We start from the raw sequence: 20,105 nt of genomic DNA, 5'->3' as shown, positions 1-20,105 counted from the left end.
AGTGGCTACATTCTGGCCAAGCCTTTTTTCAGTATTGCATGAGGAACATCCAGCTTCTCGTAGATTACATAATCTCGTTCAAATTCAATGAGGCACTGATAATGGTGTCTTTGTCACTTTAAAGGCATTCTTGACTAACATCAGCTCACCAAGTCCAATCTCATAGGTAATTAATGCTCACACCTGTTATAACATGTATTTAAAGCATACCTGATTTGCATCCTCATAGTAACTCTGCAACAGGTGCAAAATTTCAATAGACGTCATCTTCCAGATGTAGGAACATGCCAATCAAGTTTAATATATGTCATACAACTCCTTGGTGTTGCTTTTTATTTATCAGTGTGTGTCCTCAGCAAGTACTAAACAACTCCTCCTTGCACACTGCCAGATGATCACTGCTCCCACCACCGCTTGTCACTGTTTCTCTACTGGCTTCTTTGAACCACCTACAAGCAAGTTTCAATTTGTTCTCCTCCTCCCACCAGCACTCCTGCAATTGTGTCATATATGAGCTTAATGCATTTGGTAGAAGAAATAAGCTGAGAACGTCCTCAGACTCTCAATTTACACCAGTTAAAATTTATGATAACACATAATATGCTGATAAGAGTGTTGTGGTATCTACTATCAAATGGTGTCTTCAACATAGCTATTATATATAGACAGCTGCAATTGTGATCAGTGGAGATAGCTGCAATGTAGATCAGTGTGTCCAGTTAGCCAGCTGTTTTGTTGGACAAACATGTAATTAGTTGTGGAACCTTCTGTGAGGCAGTGGAAATGGGTATAGAAATTTTAATACAATCTTGTGGAGTTGGTGTGACAGGATTCCTCGTCCCAGCCAAATGAAGAGTTTATATTTGGGTACTATGATGCATGTCACATTTATGTATGCAATATATATATGTATATATATATATATATAAGCTTTCAGGAACTGTGCCTTGTGGGTTCATTAAACTGTGACCTTATATAGTTGTATTCATATATCCAGCTGTTCTAAGCCATTTAATAACAATGGTGATATTACATGTTTGCACACACATATTCTTTTTAACAGATTTGTTCTCTCTGCTATCTAATGCTGGTCTCAGACAATGATAAACTATCATGTGCTTCCAATGGATGTACCAAATACCAATTCTTCATTAGTGTCAAATGAGTGATAACTGCAGATATTTTCAATGAGAGTCATGAAAAATGACATTTTATATCACATTGATAATTTGTGTGCACTGGGAAATTACAGAATTGCATTGATTTAACATCAGTTCTTTGCAAATGCTGAATGAGCCAAAAATGGAGTTGTTTTCAGTGTGTATTAGATGTTAATTATTTTGTAGAATGTCAAACAACACATGCCAATATATTAAAATTATTCTTCAATAAGATACCAGATTTTAATGTTTTTCTTCCCCTTGTAGGACTAAGGATTTTCTGTATGTTAAGGTCTTTGATTACATTATGAAGTGGTCCAAGCAGTCCTGTCGTAGAGTGTTTGTGGTAAATGTCCAGTCATGTATTAGTATATAATCAATGGGATCAGTTGTAGAAAAGAAAAAGGTGGATTTCTACTAGATTCCGTTAAGAACAATTGAAGCTGAATCCTCATGTTGTTGTATTTTGGTTATACAACTACTAAAAATTTTGAATGATTGCGTTTTTTAGCATGTTTCACACACACACACACACACACACACACACACACACACACACACACATATCCATCCGCACATACACAGACACAAGCAGACATTGTGTCTGTGTATGTGCGGATGGATATGTGTGTATGTGCGAGTGTATACCTGTCCTTCCCCCTCCCCCCTAAGGTAAGTCTTTCCGCTCCTGGGATTGGAATGACTCCTTACCCTCTCCCTTAAAACCCACATCCTTTTGTCTTTCCCTCTCCTTCCCTCTTTCCTGGCGAAGCAACCATTGGTTGCGAAAGCTTGAATTTTGTGTGTCTGTTTGTGTTTGTTTGTGTGTCTATCAACCTGCCAGCGCTTTCGTTGGGTAAGTCACATCATCTTTGTTTTTAGATATATTTTTCCCACGTGGAATCTTTCCCTCTATTATATTCAACTACCAAAACAATTATTTAAGAGGGTAAGAGGAGCACCAAAGCAGTTGGTTCATGACAAAAACATCAACAGTGCATTCAAGGAGTACATTAACAATTTAAAATACATACAAAAGATTTCTATACATATGTCAGTAAGTATTATTACTCCAACCTCTTAATTACTCTAGCACAGATAAGTCTGACAGGCTGCCTCACCACCAATCATGTGTTGATGGTTGTAGAATCTTCAGTGACAACTACCTTCCAGAATAGCGTATTCATATAAATCAGTTTTGAATGTAGACAGATTGGTGGTGTTGGTACAGCAACAAAAGCTGTGACCTGTAGAGGAGTAGTGGTGGGAGAGGAAGACGAAGCTGAAACTTACTGGGAGCTCATCCAAACCAGTCACTAGAGGAACAGTGGCAGCAATGGTGGTGGTGGTAGCTATGAAGATCAGGAAACCTGCAGCAGCTTGCTCAAATGTTTCTGTGAAGTTATCTTGACTGAGGTAACACTTCTTTTACATGACATGAATCACCTAGTTCCCATATATTACATTTTTTCAACCAGCAATGTGGGCTACTTGCACTACATTGAATTTTCATCCCTATGTTGTGGTGCTCTTCAAAAGAATAAGCTTACTCCCTCACACATGTTATTCTTCAGGTATCACTTAACATTTTAAATTTGTCTGTTGAAAAGATTACAAGCAAATCATATTATTAAATTAATAACACTTACTAAAGTGCAGCATTTTAATTACTATAAGTGAATTAGCTCTAAAGTAATAGTAGTTACTGAATTCCAATTCAAATTCCTCAAGACATCTTGGATTTTGCACCAAGATTTGGTCGGTTGGTTTGGGAGGTGGGGGGAGAGAAGGGACCAAACTACTAGGTCATCGGTAATCCAACATTTTAATGATGGACAAGTGGGCTAAACCACCACAGTGGAATTTTAAATAGCATAAGTGGGGTAAATTTGCCATCTTGTTTTTTTCCATCCAGAAATATGGCGATGGAGGAGAGGAGGAAATCTGGTGCATTGTGCTAGAATCACCATTCAATAACTATTTCTCATCACCCAGTGATGTATGTACAGAGTCTGCCAGAAAAATGTCAGAAAAATGTGTACACTCTTTGTCAGACTCTATAGAGATATTGATATTGTTGTTCGATCTGAGTTACAAGTGTGTTGTAGTATGGCCTTTGGCTCAACAGGTGTTGGTACTTTCATCTCGGAATTGAGGAAACAAGATGGCTGGAGCATTCTTGACATTCAAGCAATGAGAATGTATTTTTAAGTGGTTTTTCATGTTTGATAATGTCGTTGAAGTGCAACGTCAGTGGAGGCGGGCGTTTGAAAGAGAACTGCCAACCCACCTAAAAATTAAATGCATCATTCACCAGTTTGAAATGTGTGGAACGATTTGAGATATTCAGAAGATCAGGAAGACAGTGAACAGTTATAAGTCCTGCTTTGTCAGCTCTCATGTTGGAAACATTTGTTAATTCTCCACAGATGTCTGCTACGCAATGGGCATGTGAAATGGGGGTTAGCAGTATAAGTGTACAAAGAGTTCTCGAAGCTGCGAAGTGGAAAGTTTACATTCCACAATTACTGCATGTGATTAAGGATGAAAATACTGATCGCCAAATGCAATTTTGCGAATGGTATCAGCAAATGGAACTGATAACAAACAATTTGTGACGAAGGTAGTGTGGAGTGATGACGCACAATTTATACTTAATGAAACCATGAATAAGCATACCTGTGTGTACTGGGCATCAGGAAATCTGCATGTTTATGTGGATAAAGCAGTCAGTCTACCAGCGGTTCATGTGTGGTGTGGACTATCACCTGGGGGCTTAGAAGGACTCTTTTTCTTCGATGCTACTGTCACTGCAGAAATGTACCTGGAAATGTTATGCATATCAATTTTGCCAGGTATATGTGTGTTTTATGGAGCTAATGTAAAAGTCTTCTACCAAAGAACGGGGCACCACCACACTACCACCTTGCTCTACGAGCTTTCCTGGATGACAATTTTCTGGAGCATTGGTTTGGATGAAGAGGGCCCACTGAGGTTCCCTCCACAGTCACCAGATCTAACATCTATGGACTTTTAATTGTGAGGAACTGTGACAGATAACGTCTACTGACATAAGCCACACATGCTGGAGGAACTCCGCCAGGAGATTATAGTGACATGTGCAGCAATATCCACTGTAACATTGACTGACATAGTTGTGGCAACCGCTTGCCATTCTGTTATGTGTATACCCACCAACGGTGAACATTAAAGTAACCATGTGCTAAACTGAAGATTGTACAACATGTGTCATATACCCACCAACGGTGAACATTAAAGTAACCATGTGCTAAACTGAAGATTGTACAACATGTGTCACCAATTATTAAATGTAAAATAAACATATAAGTAATGCCTTTCATTCCTTAAAGTGTGTATACATTTTTCTGGCGGGCTCTACATGTTGCATAATGCTTATGAATTTTATCCATTTGTGCCCCACTTTTTCATCGCCAGGCTTGAATATTTGAGTAAGGAGGAGAAAAGTCCACTGCCTCCAGAACCAATTGGCTACTGTCACTGCCTTCAGTGTGGAAGGACCTGGGTTTGATTCCTAGTACAACCTCTGATTTTTTTTCTAATATGGGGTCCAATCAACCTTGTAAGGGCAAATGAGCACCTGCTTGTACAAAGGTTTCATCTTTTGGTTATATCGGCTGGAGGGATTCGCAACATGCTGAGCACATGTCTCTCTATCATAGATAGCTCCTCATACTGCCTTGTAGGCACCTGTCGACCAATCAGAACAGGCCTAAGACCTATCTGTGAGTGATGTTTACCTTTTTCTTGTAACTGAAAAGTCAATACTTTTACAAACACCTCAGTGCAATAAAAATTGTATGGCAAGTAGTCTGATGAAAGCATTTTGATGACTCCTCTTCAGCAGATTTTGTATCAGTCATTACACTTAGACATTTAAGGTTGCAGACTTAACGGACAAAAAAAAAAAAAAAAAAAATTGAAGCTATCTCCCACAGGAGCAATTAGTGACTCTAGCCTTTATCCCATAGCCCAGGAAGGCACCCACAAATAGATACAGAACTTTCCAACTCATCTCAGTTGAATGACCACCTTCAAATGACATGACAAGAGTTCTCATTCAGGGGAATACACCTAGCACATATACTGTTCTACACCTGCATCATACCCCGCATGGTTTTGGTGGAGAGTAACATGTATAACTGCTGGTCATTTCCTCTACTACTTCACTTGCAAATGAAGTGAGGGAAAAATGACTACCCATATGCCTCAGAAAGAGGCCTGATTTCTCTTACCTCGTCTTCACAATCCTTTTGCAAAATGTACATTGGTGGCAATACAACCAACTGTTCTCCAAAGTTTTTCAACAACACTTCACAAAAAGAATCCCATCTTCCCTCCAGGGATTCCCATTTGTGTTCATGAACCATCAGATCTACTGGTAACAAATGTAGCAGCATGCTTTTGAATTGCTTTGATGCTTTCTTTTAATCCAACATGGTGAGGATCACAAACACATGAGCAATACTCAAGAATGAGACACACAAGTGATCTATACATAGTCTCCTTTGTAGAGTTCCTTTGTAGAGTCGAGGGACCTGAAAGGGAAACAGTGGTTGGGGAGGGAATAAGACAGGGTTGTAGCATCTCCCCGATGTTATTCAATCTGTATATTGAGCAAGCAGTAAAGGAAACAAAAGAAAAATTCCGAGTAGGTATTAAAATCCATGGAGAAGAAATAAAAACATTGAGGTTCGCCGATGACATTGTAATTCTGTTAGAAACAGCAAAGGACTTGGAAGAGCAGTTGAACGGAATAGACAGTGTCTTGAAACATCAACAAAAGCAAAACGAGGCTAATGGAATGTAGTCGAATTAAGTCGGATGCTGAGGGAATTAGATTAGGAAATGAGACACTTAAAGTAGTAAAGGAGTTTTGCTATTTGGGGAGACAAATAAATGTTGATGGTCAAAGTAGAGAGGATATCGAAGGTAGACTGGTAATGGCAAGGAAAGCGTTTCTGAAGAAGAGAAATTTGTTAACATTGAGTATAGATTTAAGTGTCAGGAAGTCGTTTCTGAAAGTATTTGTATGGAGTGTAGCCATGTATGGAAGTGAAACATGGACAATAAATAGTTTGGACAAGAAGAGAACAGAAGCTTTCGAAATGTGGTGCTACAGAAGAATGCTGAAGATTAGATGGGTAGATCACATAACTAATGAGGAGGCACTGTATAGGATTGGGAAGAAGAGGAGTTTGTGGCACAACTTGACTAGAAGAAAGGATTGGTTGGTAGGACATGTTCTGAGGCATCAAGGGATCACAAATTTAGCATTGGAGGGCAGCATGGAGGATAAAAATCGTAGAGGGAGAACAAGAGATGAATACACTAAGCAGATTTAGAGGGATGTAGGCTGCAGTACGTACTGGGAGATGAAGAAGCTTGCACAGGATAGAGTAGCGTGGGGAGCTGCATCAAACCAGTCTCAGGACTGAAGACCACAACACACACACACACACACACACACACACACACACACACACACACACACACACACAACTGTCCTTATACGCTCATTCCATTTCATATTGAACTCCAATGCCATGCCTAGATATTTAATGGATGTGACTTAGTCAAGCAGCACGCCACCAACAATGTATGTGGACATTACAGGGCTATTTTCCCTACTCATCTGCATTAACAAACATTTTTCTACATTTAGAGCTAACTGTTTAGATTATATTAGTTTTCGTTCCATAGATCCGTGTTGAGGAGATCCTCGTGGATGTGGAACATGTCACCTTTTTTTATTTTGTATTTTTTATTTTTTTAAGCTGAAATAACAATACTAATAGTATAAATATATACAACACATCATTTGTTTCTATTAAAAAATTTGTCAATGGAGTAGAAGGAATTGGCTACTAGTAAGTCTTTCAGGCTCGTTTTAAACTGATCTCTATTTGTAACTAAATTTTTTATGTTTGCTGGCAAATTATTGAAGATGAGTGTTCCTGAGTAGTGGACCCCTTTTTGAACTAAAGTAAGTGCTTTTAAGTCCTTGTGCAGATCATTTTTGTTCCTGGTATTGTATGTATGTACTGAGCTGTTTGTTGGAAAAAGAGATATATTATTTAGGACAAATTTCATTAAGGAGTAAATATACTGAGAGGCAGTAGTTAGTATACCCAGTTCTTTGAAGAGGTTTCTACAAGACGTCCGTGAGTTTACTCCACAAATAATACGTATTACACGCTTTTGGACTCTGAAAACTTTTGTTTGACTTGAAGAGTTACCCCAAAATATTATACCATATGACATTAAGGAATGAAAGTAGGTAAAGTATGCAAGCTTTTTCACTTTTATTTCGCCTATGTCTGCTAACATTCGAATTGCAAATACAGATTTGTTAAGGCTTTTCTGCAGTTCTGTGGTGTGCTCCTCCCAACTGAATTTATTATCAAGTTGTAATCCCAGGAATTTAAGACTGTCAACCTCTTCTATCTGCTCTTCTTCGTACTTTATGCATATGCTGGGTGGAAAGCTCTTACAGGTTCTGAATTGCATATAGTGAGTCTTTTCGAAGGTTAATGTCAGTGAGTTGGCTTTAAACCATTTATTAATATCCATGAAAATATCATTAGCAGATCTTTCTAGAACTACACTCGACATACTATTGATTGCAATACTTGTGTCATCTGCAAACAAAACGAACTCTGCTTCTGGCAGTGTAACTGATGAGAGATCATTAATGTACACAAGAAAAAGCAATGGCCCTAAGATAGATCCTTGTGGGACAGCATTGGTCACAATAGAACTTCAGGCTGTCATACTGTATTCTTCCAAAATCATTCAGCGGTGATACTCTCCTGTGTAGTACAGCATCACCTGACAACAATGCAGGCTGTTCAGAAACTGCATTCGATGACTTCTCAGAGCAGGGTTGAGAGGGATGAAAAACATCTGGTGCAGTTCAAGAGCTATATTAAAAAGCTATTACAAAAGCAGAAAAGCGAAGAATTAAGTGATATCCATGCCTTATTGGTGATTAATGCTGAATGAACCCAAAGCGAGTGCAAGAAGACTTATACAAGAAATGACCAGTAAATTACAAAGTAAAATTTTGAGAAATGATTTGACTAAAATTCTAAGATGATTTGAAGTTCCGTTAAGTCTGTAACAACCTAAATCATCTATTTGGTTGAATACAGACAATACTGACATCAAAACAGAACACGACAGAAAAGGTTGAAATAGTGAATACAGTCTTCCAAAATTGTTTCACTGCAGAGTATCATAATAAGAATTCTCCTTTTAATCATCACATTAATAACGAAACCGGCAGACACTGTAATACATGATTGTGTAGTAGAAAATGGGCCACAATTGCCCAACAATGTAAAGGAATTTGAACTTGTTGAGGTACCTATAAGATTCACCTTGGGTTATGTGAAAGAACTTGCTCCACTTATAGCAGCATTTATCATGACTTGTGGAATGATAAGCACCAAATGATTGGAAAAAGTGCAGGTCATTCCTGTTTTCAAGGAAGGTCCTCTTACAGATGCACATGATTATAGGCTTCTATTGTTGATACCAATCTTCTACAGAATTATTGAACATTTTTTGAGATCTCAACTTTATAACCTTTTTCAAGAACTAAAAACTCAACTATAAAAATCAACAGGGTTCTGCATGCGGAGATATTGTGAAATGCGGCATACTATGGTTGTCCATGATCTCGAGAACAATGTCACCCAGAATGATGCCTTTCTTCTTGACTAGCAGAGAAATATGAACTGCCATGAATTCCTCTCCTGTGCCAACCTTTTCAAACCAGAGTGGTACATGCACCATCTGCATTACCTTACCTTTTTCCATTTTTAGAGAAGGTTACCATTCATCACACAAAATAGAAATTCTACCCCAGTCATCCTCCTGTCATTCAACAGCAACTCTTCCTCATACACTACAGTGCACCAGCAAATTATAACAGATCTGTGCTCACCACATCTGTCAAATCATTTATGTATATAGAAAATGAGAGCAATCCTATCACACTTGCCTGGGTCACTGCTGACAGCAGCCTTGTTTCTGACGAACACTTGCATGAAGGACAATGTGCTGGGTTCTATTAATTAAAAAGTCCTGGGGCTACTCACATATCTGTGAACCTATTCTGTATGTGTGGACCTTCATTAACAGTCTGTAATGGAGCACCACAATAAATACATTCTGGAAATCGAGGAGTATGGAATCTGCCTGTACCATTTCATTTATGGTTTGTAGGACACCATGTGAAAAAGGGTCATTTCAGTTTTGCATGATCAATACTTTCTTAAAAAAATAAAAAAAAAAATATACGTCACAAAGGAATTATTTGAATGGAATGTAAATTGATAGATGTAATATAAATTTACAAACAAACAAATGATTACAAATTACAAACTGAACAGATCAGTAATACACTGGTCCACCTCTGGCCCTTATGCAAGAACTTATTCAGCTGGCAATGACTGACAGAGTTGTTGTATGTCCTCTGGAGGGATATTGTGCCCAGTTCTGTCCAATTGGCACGTTAGATCATAAAAATCCCGAGATGGTTGGAGGGCCCTTACCTATAATGTTAAAATGTTCTCAACAGGGGAGAATCAGGCAATCTTGCTGGTGATGATAGGATTTGAAAATCATGAAGACAAGCAGTAGAAATTGTTGCCATGTGTGGTCAGGCATTATCTTGTTGAAATGTAAGTGCAGCGTGGCTTGTCATTAAGGACAACAAAATGAAGCATAAATCATCGACATGCTGCTGTGCTGTAAATGTGCCACAGATGATAACCAAAGGGGTTCTCCTATGCTGCCACATCAGACTGGTCAACAACTGACTGTGTAGATGAAAGCTTACTGTCCAATCCTATTCTCAAATTCAATGTGTGCTGAAACCATTATGTGCTTATCCTCTCTAGATTCACAATACATGATGTGAGAGACACATTGACATTTCTTCAGATCCCCACCTTCATTCTCACATCCCTATTAATATTGTAATTTGCAGAGACCTCCAAAATCATATGTGACACACACAATTTCACAACAGCACTGACAGCAACAGGACAAAATATCGCAAAACTATTGCTCCTATTAGTTCAATAATGTAAATGGAGCACAGGCTTCACACACTTTAATATTTAACATCCAATCAGCTTGTCCTGTTAATGTTAAGCAGTTTGTGATGATGAGACTGCACAGTTCAACTAATTTTAAAACAATTCTAATATATCATTTAATTTCAGTCCCAGTTACACATTTTTTAACACATAACTAATTTCAATCTCCCTTGATCATATTCAAAACTATGTAACTGCATCAGCGACCCGTCGTTTCTGTGTCAAAAGCACACACCAGAGAGATACTGAAAACAGACTCATTGGGTTGTTAATGCAACTATAGAAATCTGAAGATGATCCAGGGAGATCGGACCACATCACACATAAATAAATGTGCAACTGGCACTAAAAAACAAGCAATGTATTGGAACTGTTTTAAATACCAATACAGTTGCTGTTCTGTCACAACAGATTTCATATTACCTGGGCAATCAACACAAAGATTTCATCTCCACCACTAATAACATTGAGTATGAATGGATAAAGTTAAAGAGAGGATTGTACAATATTCTTTAGACAGATATGTTTCAATTGAAGCTGTGAGGGGCAGTAAAGACCTGCCTTGGTTTGACAGCCTTGTTATAAAACTGCTACCACAGGAAAGTGACCTTCGCTGCAAATTTAAATGGAGACAAAGCCTCACAGTTGAACAAAAATGAAATGATGCCAAAATTAGCTTAAGGAGAGCCATCCGTGAAGAATTCAACAAATTCAGAAGTAAAATTCATCCACTGCTTGACAGAAAATCTAATGAAGTTTTGTTCTCATGTTAAACCATTAAATGGATCGACAACAACTGTCTAATCTATAACCATAATGGCAATGAAGCAGAGGATGATACAGAAAACACTGAAATACTAAATTTCTTTCTCCAAAATTGTTTCACAGAGGAAGATTGCACTGTAGTGCCTTCTTTAAATCATTGTATGGACAACGAAATGGCTACTATTGAAACAAGTGACCTTGGGATTGAAAATCAACTGAAATAGCTCAACATAGGAAAGGCCACTGGACCTGACAGTATACCAATTCGATACTACATAGAGTATGTGAATGAACTTGCCCCCTTCTAGCAGACAGGTACTGTAGGTTTCTGGAGGAGTGATGTCTTCCTGACGATTGTAAAAAAGCACAGGGCATTCTCATTTTCAAGAAGGATCATTGAGCAGACACGCAGAATTATAGGTCTATGTACTTCTCTGATGTCTGTGTTGTAAAATTTTGGAATGTTTTATGCTTGCATATTATGACATTTCTAGGTTATGAAAATCCCCTATGTAGGAATCAATATGGGAACAAAACACAGATCACTCTAAATGAACTTTTCATAAATGGGATTCACAGTCATGCAAAATTTTTTGAAAGACATTATGTTTATGCCATTGACTGTTAAACTTTTTATTTCCACTATTGCAATTTTGGCCATAGGCCATTATCAAGTGCAAATTTTTTGGCTTTAAGCCATGTCAACTTTATGCATGCTGACACTTATATGTTGTTGTCATTTGCTGTTATATACATTCATAATGCTGCTGTCGTTTAGTGCAAAAGTTACTAGAGATGGTGGAATGAACATGTGTATGTACAGACTGTGCTATTTTATGATATATGGACATGTGCACTCACACTACTTAGCAGTGTTACGAATGTATATAACAGCAAACGACAACGACATATAAGTGTGTCAGCTTGTATAAAGTTGACAAAGCTTAAAGCCAAAAAATTTGCACTTGATAATGGCCTATGGCCAAAATTGCAATAGTGGAAATAAAAAGTTTAACAGGCAATGGCATAAACATGATATCTTTCAAAAAAATGGCCTAAGGCCAAAATTGCAATAGTGGAAATAAAGAGTTTAACAGTCAATGGTGTAAGCATGATGTCTTCCAGATCACTCTGCTCATCCATAAGAGCCAGAAGGCGATAGATACTGATGCCCAAGTCAACCACATGCTCCTGTCTTCCATGAGGCACTGCCACCTAATGAACAAAATACGAATTTACAGAATATCAGACCAACTATGTGAGTGGGTTGAAGAGTTTCTATCAAACACAACACATCATGCCATTCAGAACAGAGGCAGAGAAGTAACTTCAGGCATGCCCCAGGGGACTAACACAGGACCGTTACTTTTCACAGTATATATAAATGACCTAGTAGATGAAGTTGGAAGTTCCACATGGCTCTTCATGGATGACGCTGTTATAACAGAGAAATTGCAGCACTGGGAAATTGTAGCAAAATACAGGAAGATCTGTAGGGGATCAATGTTTGGTGCAAGGAGTGGCAATTGACCTTCAACAGAAACAAATGTTACATTGCGATTAGTAGCACACTGTCTATGGTGGGCAGGTGTCCAGTTCACGCTCTGGTCTGTCACATAGTTTTAGCTTCTAACAAATATTCATCACAGTATATATTCCACCAGACAGTAACATGTCATCTCAGTCCTATATCATGTTTCACACAACATAATGTGGCATAGAAATTCTGAGACATAATAAATAATAAAGACACACCGAAGAGGCTGAAATGTTTTTATAATATCTTAAGCTTTGCATAGCTGTTCCTCAGGTGAATATAGTGTCTGTGCAGTCTACCCTTCAGCCGGTGGTGGTTTGTAGCACACAGAGACACTATTATTTATTCTACAATGTTCAGAAACGTTTCAAATTCTGACTTAAAACTGAAGTGTATGGCATACTTTCTACTTTTTTTTTTTTTTTTTTTTTGCAGCTTAAATTGCTACAGTTTACCAACAACGTAACATTAGTTTCATAGTGTGTTCCTATGAAGATTTGGATAAGAAACATGTGTGGACATCTAATCAACACAGGCATTGGGGAAAACTGAACCTGTACATTAGAAACAATTTTTAAATCATAATTACATGCCAGTAATATAGTGGTCATCTCTTTATTTGTTTACTAATTAAAAAAGAAACTGTGGAATACACTTACAGTATTTTCAGGTGACTTTTCAGGATAGTCATATTTTAGGTAAAAGTGTGTTCAGTGATCTTAATACAGTCATTATTATCAGTATTTTCCATTATGTTAACTTGTATTACATGGTTGTGTTATTAGGTTGCACTGTGGGTGGTCAACAGTACACAGAGGGAGTTCGTATTGAAGTGGACAGAGCACAGTGCAAGCAATGTTACTGTATACGAGGACGAGTGCAATGCACTACACTGAAGTGTTCTCCACCAATACATGGATGTACTCCAGTAATCTCTAACATCAGCTGCTGCCCTACAAGATATGAGTGCAGTGAGTAGAATTTAAGTGCATTGATCATGTCACTTTCCTTTGTACTATGAATAGTCACATTTTAGTCATTGTAATGAAGTGGAGAGGAAATAGAAATATCATTTGTACTTGCCTATAAAATTACAATATTAACATGCAACTATTTCTGGCTCTCATTTACCATATAATTACTGTAATTTGGGCCTTTTGGATAACAAATTATTTTTAAGTCCTTAAACTGAACAAGTTGGTTGGCTTAAGTTAGTTAGGTCTAAAGTCTCAGCCATTTGAAGTTATGGAATAAACTCTTGCCTCTACATGTATGAGTCACAACATAAAATCATTCATTAATTAAGAACCACCATAAACATAAACATAGAAATACCACCATTGAAAACTACCTGTATGAAGACACATCACTACTTACAGGACAGAGCAGCAGCAGAAGATCATGCACAAAAGGAGAACTGAAAGCCAGTTATCAGTCCTTGTGAAGTTAGTACGTGCAGATATTTGACAAAGCATGAAAATCTGTTTCAACAAGTAATAACTGGGCCTGATGCCATAAGAAAGTTCAGCAACAAAATTTGTCAGCATTTTTTTTTTGTTTTTTTTCCTTGTAGGCCATCCTCATTAACTGTATGAATGGCCGTAATTTATTGTAAATGGTAGAAATTGAAAGTCACACAATGTATCGCTAACACAATATTAGGCTTCCAAGACAAGTGTGAAAGCAATGAAACATTATTTAGTGATGATACTATGAAAAATGCACTTCTACATTTGTCCAAAATACTGTTAACAAAATACACAGAAACTTATGTGCTGGTTTCTTATAAATGCCCTACATGAGTACTAAATGTTATGAACTCGCTGCTAAACATTAAGTAATGCCAATGAAGGTAACTCATATATTTCGACCTCTTCTACAATGTACATGCCAGTTTTAGAGCTGCAGGTGACTTGAATGACCAGTATGACCGAACAAAAACATATAAATAACTCAATTTATCAAGCAGAGAAGCCGACTCTACTTCTCAATGCATGAAATATAATATAACACTAAATATCAAATCCAACTAATTCTGCAATGAACTAGCATTAATTACACTTCAAACATAAGAAGGAACCACTGCCTTAACAATGTAGTCCACTTTTCCAACAATAAAACTTATTTTAGTGGTGTATGAGAGTGATACATCACTATTATATTGTAATACAAATTTGCTCTCAAACAGCAATAAACTGTTACATCATTTGTCAAGTGACATCTATTTACAGCATGCATTATCATATAATATTTAGTCTATTTTATGATGTACAAAAGTCTCAACTATTCTTCTATAATTTAGTGTTAATGACATGAAACTCATTTTGATTTTTCAAAATAAATGTCTAGAGGATGTCCCAGGAGGAATTGTCAGTTTACAGAGGTCCAATATCAAAATGTACCTTGTGCAAACATGATTTAAATGGACCAATAAAAAATAGAATAGAATAGAATAGAATAGGAGTGATCATTTAAAGCAAGAAACTTGCCCTATTCTGAATAGTTTCCGAAATAGAACACATTCAATGCACACTGTTGTTCATTTTCTGTATTATTCAATCTATTGTGAGATTTACATATATGTAACAATTTGTAAACATTACAACATGCATTTTACAAAGTACTGGTTGGAAAATACATATTTTTAACACATTCACCTCTAAGCATTATTGTACGCATTAGATAACAACTGTTGTACAGCTCACAGTAAATGTTTGAATACCCCATTCTCATGGGGAACTTGGGAGAATACCTGCACTGAAAACTATGGTAAACACTCTACAATCAGAAACTTGACATGTTGGAAAGCACAGACGGTATTCTCCAACAGCAGCAGGAGCACTACCATCACAAAAACCGTGAACATACAGAATATCTGCATTTTCCTCACTAGTGTACTTGTGTGTCATTTTAGCCATTGTGGGTATAAACACAGGTAACTGATGCTTCTCTCTGATACACTCTCAATCCCTCACACCACTTCACTCATCACTCACCATGGATAACTTAGCATTCAACTTTCAACAGGCTAATTTAAAGGTATAAAGACATCAAGAGCAAAGAAGTAGAAAGCAGAAAAGGATGTTAGGGCTAAAATAAAACACTGAATGGGTCAGGTGGGTAAGACACATACGTGCGCACTACTAGCCCAAAAACAAATATACATTAAATGTATTCTATCCTGGAAACCATTAGGAACAGGGCATATGCCTATATGAAGTTATTATTTTTTTATTTTTTTGGTTCAAATAATTTTTTCGTGCCATATCCCTGAATACTGACCATTCCCCTTGGGAGACCCTGGATCACTGATGTTTCCCAATTACTTGTGCCAAAGGATATGTTTGCTCCTGCGAAAAACAACGGATGCCATTAAAAATGTGAGATGGAGTGGGGCTAACCTGCTACACATATCCAGTAGGCAATTATTTCTAAGGGGACTGATGACCTCAGATGTTAAGTCCCATAGTACTTAGAGCCATTTGAACCATTTGAATTATTTCTATTTACTTAAGGTAATATATGCACAAATCAAACTCATGATATTGTATAAAATTTACTACATTCAATGACATGATAAGTTAAGAATGAAGTCTGAATGATAGTTATTGATGTGCTGTCATGTATAAACATAGATGATGTAAAAAGGAAATTACAAAATTATCTCTCTGCTTTACAGATAGACATGATGAGGAAAGGGCAACAGGTACTACAAGAGCATCATCAATTGAGGTGACGAGCTATCACTTACATAAACCATTTTTTCCTATTTGTAAAACCAATGAAACTGATTGTGTGCTTCACAATTACAGGATACAATCTCTTCAGTGGGAAAAAAGAAAAATAAGATATTTGAAAGAGTGCCACTGCAAAACTATAGCACAACTACTAACAATGCTAATCGATCTCCAGGTACACAAGAACGAATTCATCGTGAGATGGGGCCTATTGACATGGAAAATAAAATTGTATCCAATAATGGGACACAAAATTCTACAGCAAATAACACAACCACAGAAGAAGTGGAAACAACTACAAGTGACATTCAGAATGCAACTACACTCAATTTCACTTCAGAGGAAAATGTAACACCTACAATCATGACAGAAACAATTCCAGCTTTTACTGAGCCTGAAAACACAACAGAGAATCTAATACAAAATGAGACAACTGTAGCAAACATCATCACTGCAATGGAAAGAATTGATAACCTAACCCCTGAAGACAATAAAACTGAAAATTTTACCAGTAATGAAATTACAACTGAAGTTACAGATGATATAATAACCTTGCAAACTGAATCTACTTTTATGACAATCATACCTACAACAATCATAATGCCAGAAGAACTTGATACTGTAAATGTGACAGTTCACACTAATGTCAGTATTTCTGAGCCTGGGACTAACAACACATCACTATTAAACAACTCAGCTCCATCAGAAAGGGTTATACCACCAGAGATTGAAGCAATAATCAACATAACACAAAAGAAGGATCCAGATTATGATGAATATGACTACAATGTACCTTCACTTCCGCCATCACTACCTGGTGTCAGGTATGGTACAATCAAATTATATTAATGAAAACAGTATTTCACTTCATATCTCTTTAACCATTCCCTTATAAACCTAAGAATAAAATTAAAAATTACACTTTTTATTATAAATATAAGAGAAGTATCAGGCCAAATGAGGTCCATAGCAAGAATATAAATATGACATACGAGAGGGGAGGTTGTATCAATGGAGTGGCATGAAGGAGAAAGAGAAAGTGGAATCAATGGGGAGGATGAGAGTTTGGAAGGTAGGACACGAGATACTGGCAGAAGTAAAGCTGTGAGGACCGGGCGTGAGTCGTGCTTCGGTAGCTCAGTTGGTAGAGCACTTGCCCGCGAAAGGCAAAGGGGAGGTTGTATCAATGGAGTTCAAGTCTCGGTTGGGCACACAGTTTTAATCTGCTAGGAAGTTTCATATCAGCGCACACTCCGCTGCAGAGTGAAAATCTCATTCTGGAAACGTCCGCCAGGCTGTGGCTAAGCCGTGTCTCCGCAGTATCCTTTCTTTCAGGAGTGCTAGTTCTGCAAGGTTCGCAGGAGAGCTTCTGTAAAGTTTGGAAGGTAGGAGACGAGATACTGGCAGAAGTAAAGCTGTGAGGACTGGGTGTGAGTCGTGCTTTGGTAGCTCAGTTGGTAGAGCACTTGCCCGCGAAAGGCAAAGGTCCCGAGTTCGAGTCTCGGTCAGGCACACAGTTTTAATCTGCCAGGAAGTTTCAATGGGGAGGATGTTGAGAGGGAGGAAAAACATGTGAGTCATTTACTTAAAGAGTCTGCATCTGTTGCATGCCAGGTGAGCAGTTGAAAACAAGACTAACGGTTCTGTGGTACACATGAAATCAAATATAGTTCTCTCTCTCTAACACACACACACACACACACACACACACACACACAAAATACTGGTAGCACCATTTGTTCTCCTATCTGAAGGCAGTCTGAACTTACAATATCCTGAAAGACAGAACGGAAGTTTCTCCTGCTCTCATGGACAATTTCATTTAATGTTCTTTCTTCTCTGTCCTTCGCCTTCGTAGCCACTTTTCCTCTCATTGATACTGCACTTTGCACCATCTTCAATGGACTCATATGTATCCACAGTAATATGATATTTAGCAGATCAGCATTTAAATTTCAAATGGATTTTCTTCTGAGACAGCTATTTATACGAGCATTTAATAATATTTTAAAGCATTAAAATATTAGCAGTTTGTGTTTTCTGCAATTTACCAAAGGTATTTAATTGTGTCAGATTCAGAATTCGAACAAAGAAATTACATTTTGATGAAAAACCTTTAAACATGTGACTTGTTTCCTTCTCATTTAAGAAAAAAAATATTCAGAAAGTTACATCAAAGAATTAAGTAATGTACATAAAATTGTGTATTATATTTACAAGCTATTGCAAGGTCTTTGATAAAAGTCAAAAACATTCAAAACTGTGGCATTCATTATAACACTCAACTCCTCTGTTTCCAGAGTACATCACAACTGAGTTTATCCACCTCTACGATAGATCATGTATACCAAACCCTATGAAATGTTTTAAATGTCAAAAGTTTGTAACCACAACTGTTTGTAACAGCAAAGCAACATGTGGCAAATACTGATCAAAGGTGGATTAAGCAAATGAAATAAGTAGATGTCGCCCAAAATGTACAACTGTTTGAACGATCCTCCCATGTGTGGCAGAGATAGTTATAAGTTTTCTGAAAGGAAAACAAAAATCAGGAACTGAGTGTGATGAACAGGTATGGTGAGGCTAAGAAAGCACTCAAGGTGATTTAACCTCTAGTATTTACCACAGAGCCTTTGAAACCAGTATTCAAAAAACCTATCACCAGGTGCAACTACCCAACACAAACTCCATACCAGAGTTACATAAACATGCATGCTCTTGCAAGAGGGCCTACAAAGGTGAAACTACTTCCAATCCCTAAAATACTCAGAAGCCAAAGGTTTTCTAAATACAAGCATTCAACATCAAGCATCAGAAAAAACATCAACATCCTTGCCCACAAAAACACCAGCTCCTTCAAGTAAATATAAAAGTTCAGCCAAAACGGAACCAAAGGCAAATAAAGCTTGATTAAAACCATTAGATTGGCACACACTACCTCTGTCTGATAGCAAAGGCAATGTTGTGAACATCCATTGCAAATAACCAGTGCATAAAAAATGGGGAAAACCCTCACTGGCTGATGGGTCCCGTAATTAAATGGATTGTGGACATTTTCAAAACATCTGCAGAGGATGTAAAATTAAAACTTGTCACCTGTAAGCAGCCGATGTACTTCAAAACTTCTGATTCTCATGTTAGGATCCTACTCACTTAACAGGGAAGATGATCTTAGTGAAAACAGGGGTAATGCATTATTCATTACCATTAGTTATATGTACCACTCCTCAACTGTGCAACTCACCACCAACTTGCAGGCAGTAATGACACACTTTATAAAATGGATCTCATACACTTCATGAGGCAACTACCCTCATCCTTCCCATTTGTAGGAAATTTTAATGCACATTATGTGTTTTGAGATCCAACAGCAATTGCCAGAGACTGACTGAATCACAAGACATCTATCTTCTGAACAGAGGTCAAGCAACATATTTCACCTCAGCCACAGGTTAATTCTCAATGAATGACCTATCCTTTTATCCCCATGCCCTCGAACATATTGCATAGTGGGAAGTGGCCAATGATTTTCATTCTAGCAAGCACTTCACTACCTGGATACACTTTCCAGACAGATGAGATCCCATAAGAAGGTCACCAACGTATGTACAGCAGTGGCAGTTGTGCAAAGAATCAAAAGCAAAATTCATTAATCATCATACATTGTCATTAGAACTATACCTACATTCATGGAGGCAATCCATAATGATAGTCCTACTAAAACCATGAAAGGGCGGTAACTCTACAAGTGGTTACT

The 20,105-nt window shown here is 37.5% G+C and overlaps 1 protein-coding gene, 1 long non-coding RNA gene and 1 other non-coding gene across 4 annotated transcripts in view; 2 read left to right on the top strand and 1 right to left on the bottom strand.

Moving 5' to 3' along the window:
- LOC126349315 (uncharacterized) overlaps positions 1-20,105 on the top strand; it is a 373,888-nt gene that overhangs the window by 266,765 nt on the left and 87,018 nt on the right. For both annotated transcript variants that reach the window (XM_050002420.1, XM_050002421.1), the window contains 3 exons: positions 13,397-13,582; positions 16,291-16,343; positions 16,424-17,172. In XM_050002420.1, coding sequence (XP_049858377.1) covers positions 13,397-13,582; positions 16,291-16,343; positions 16,424-17,172 — 988 coding nt within the window. The remainder of the gene's footprint in view (positions 1-13,396; positions 13,583-16,290; positions 16,344-16,423; positions 17,173-20,105) is intronic.
- LOC126349342 (uncharacterized) overlaps positions 1-20,105 on the bottom strand; it is a 421,894-nt gene that overhangs the window by 351,756 nt on the left and 50,033 nt on the right. The window lies entirely within an intron of this gene.
- Trnas-cga (transfer RNA serine (anticodon CGA)) lies at positions 17,787-17,861 on the top strand. Its single transcript has one exon. It is a non-coding gene; the product is annotated as a tRNA-Ser (tRNA).

The sequence above is a fragment of the Schistocerca gregaria genome, chromosome 1 (assembly GCF_023897955.1).
Source record: "Schistocerca gregaria isolate iqSchGreg1 chromosome 1, iqSchGreg1.2, whole genome shotgun sequence".
NCBI classification, from domain to species: domain Eukaryota; kingdom Metazoa; phylum Arthropoda; class Insecta; order Orthoptera; family Acrididae; genus Schistocerca; species Schistocerca gregaria.
Note: the sequence above shows the minus strand (reverse complement) of the source record. Positions and strands in the feature narration are given on the sequence as shown.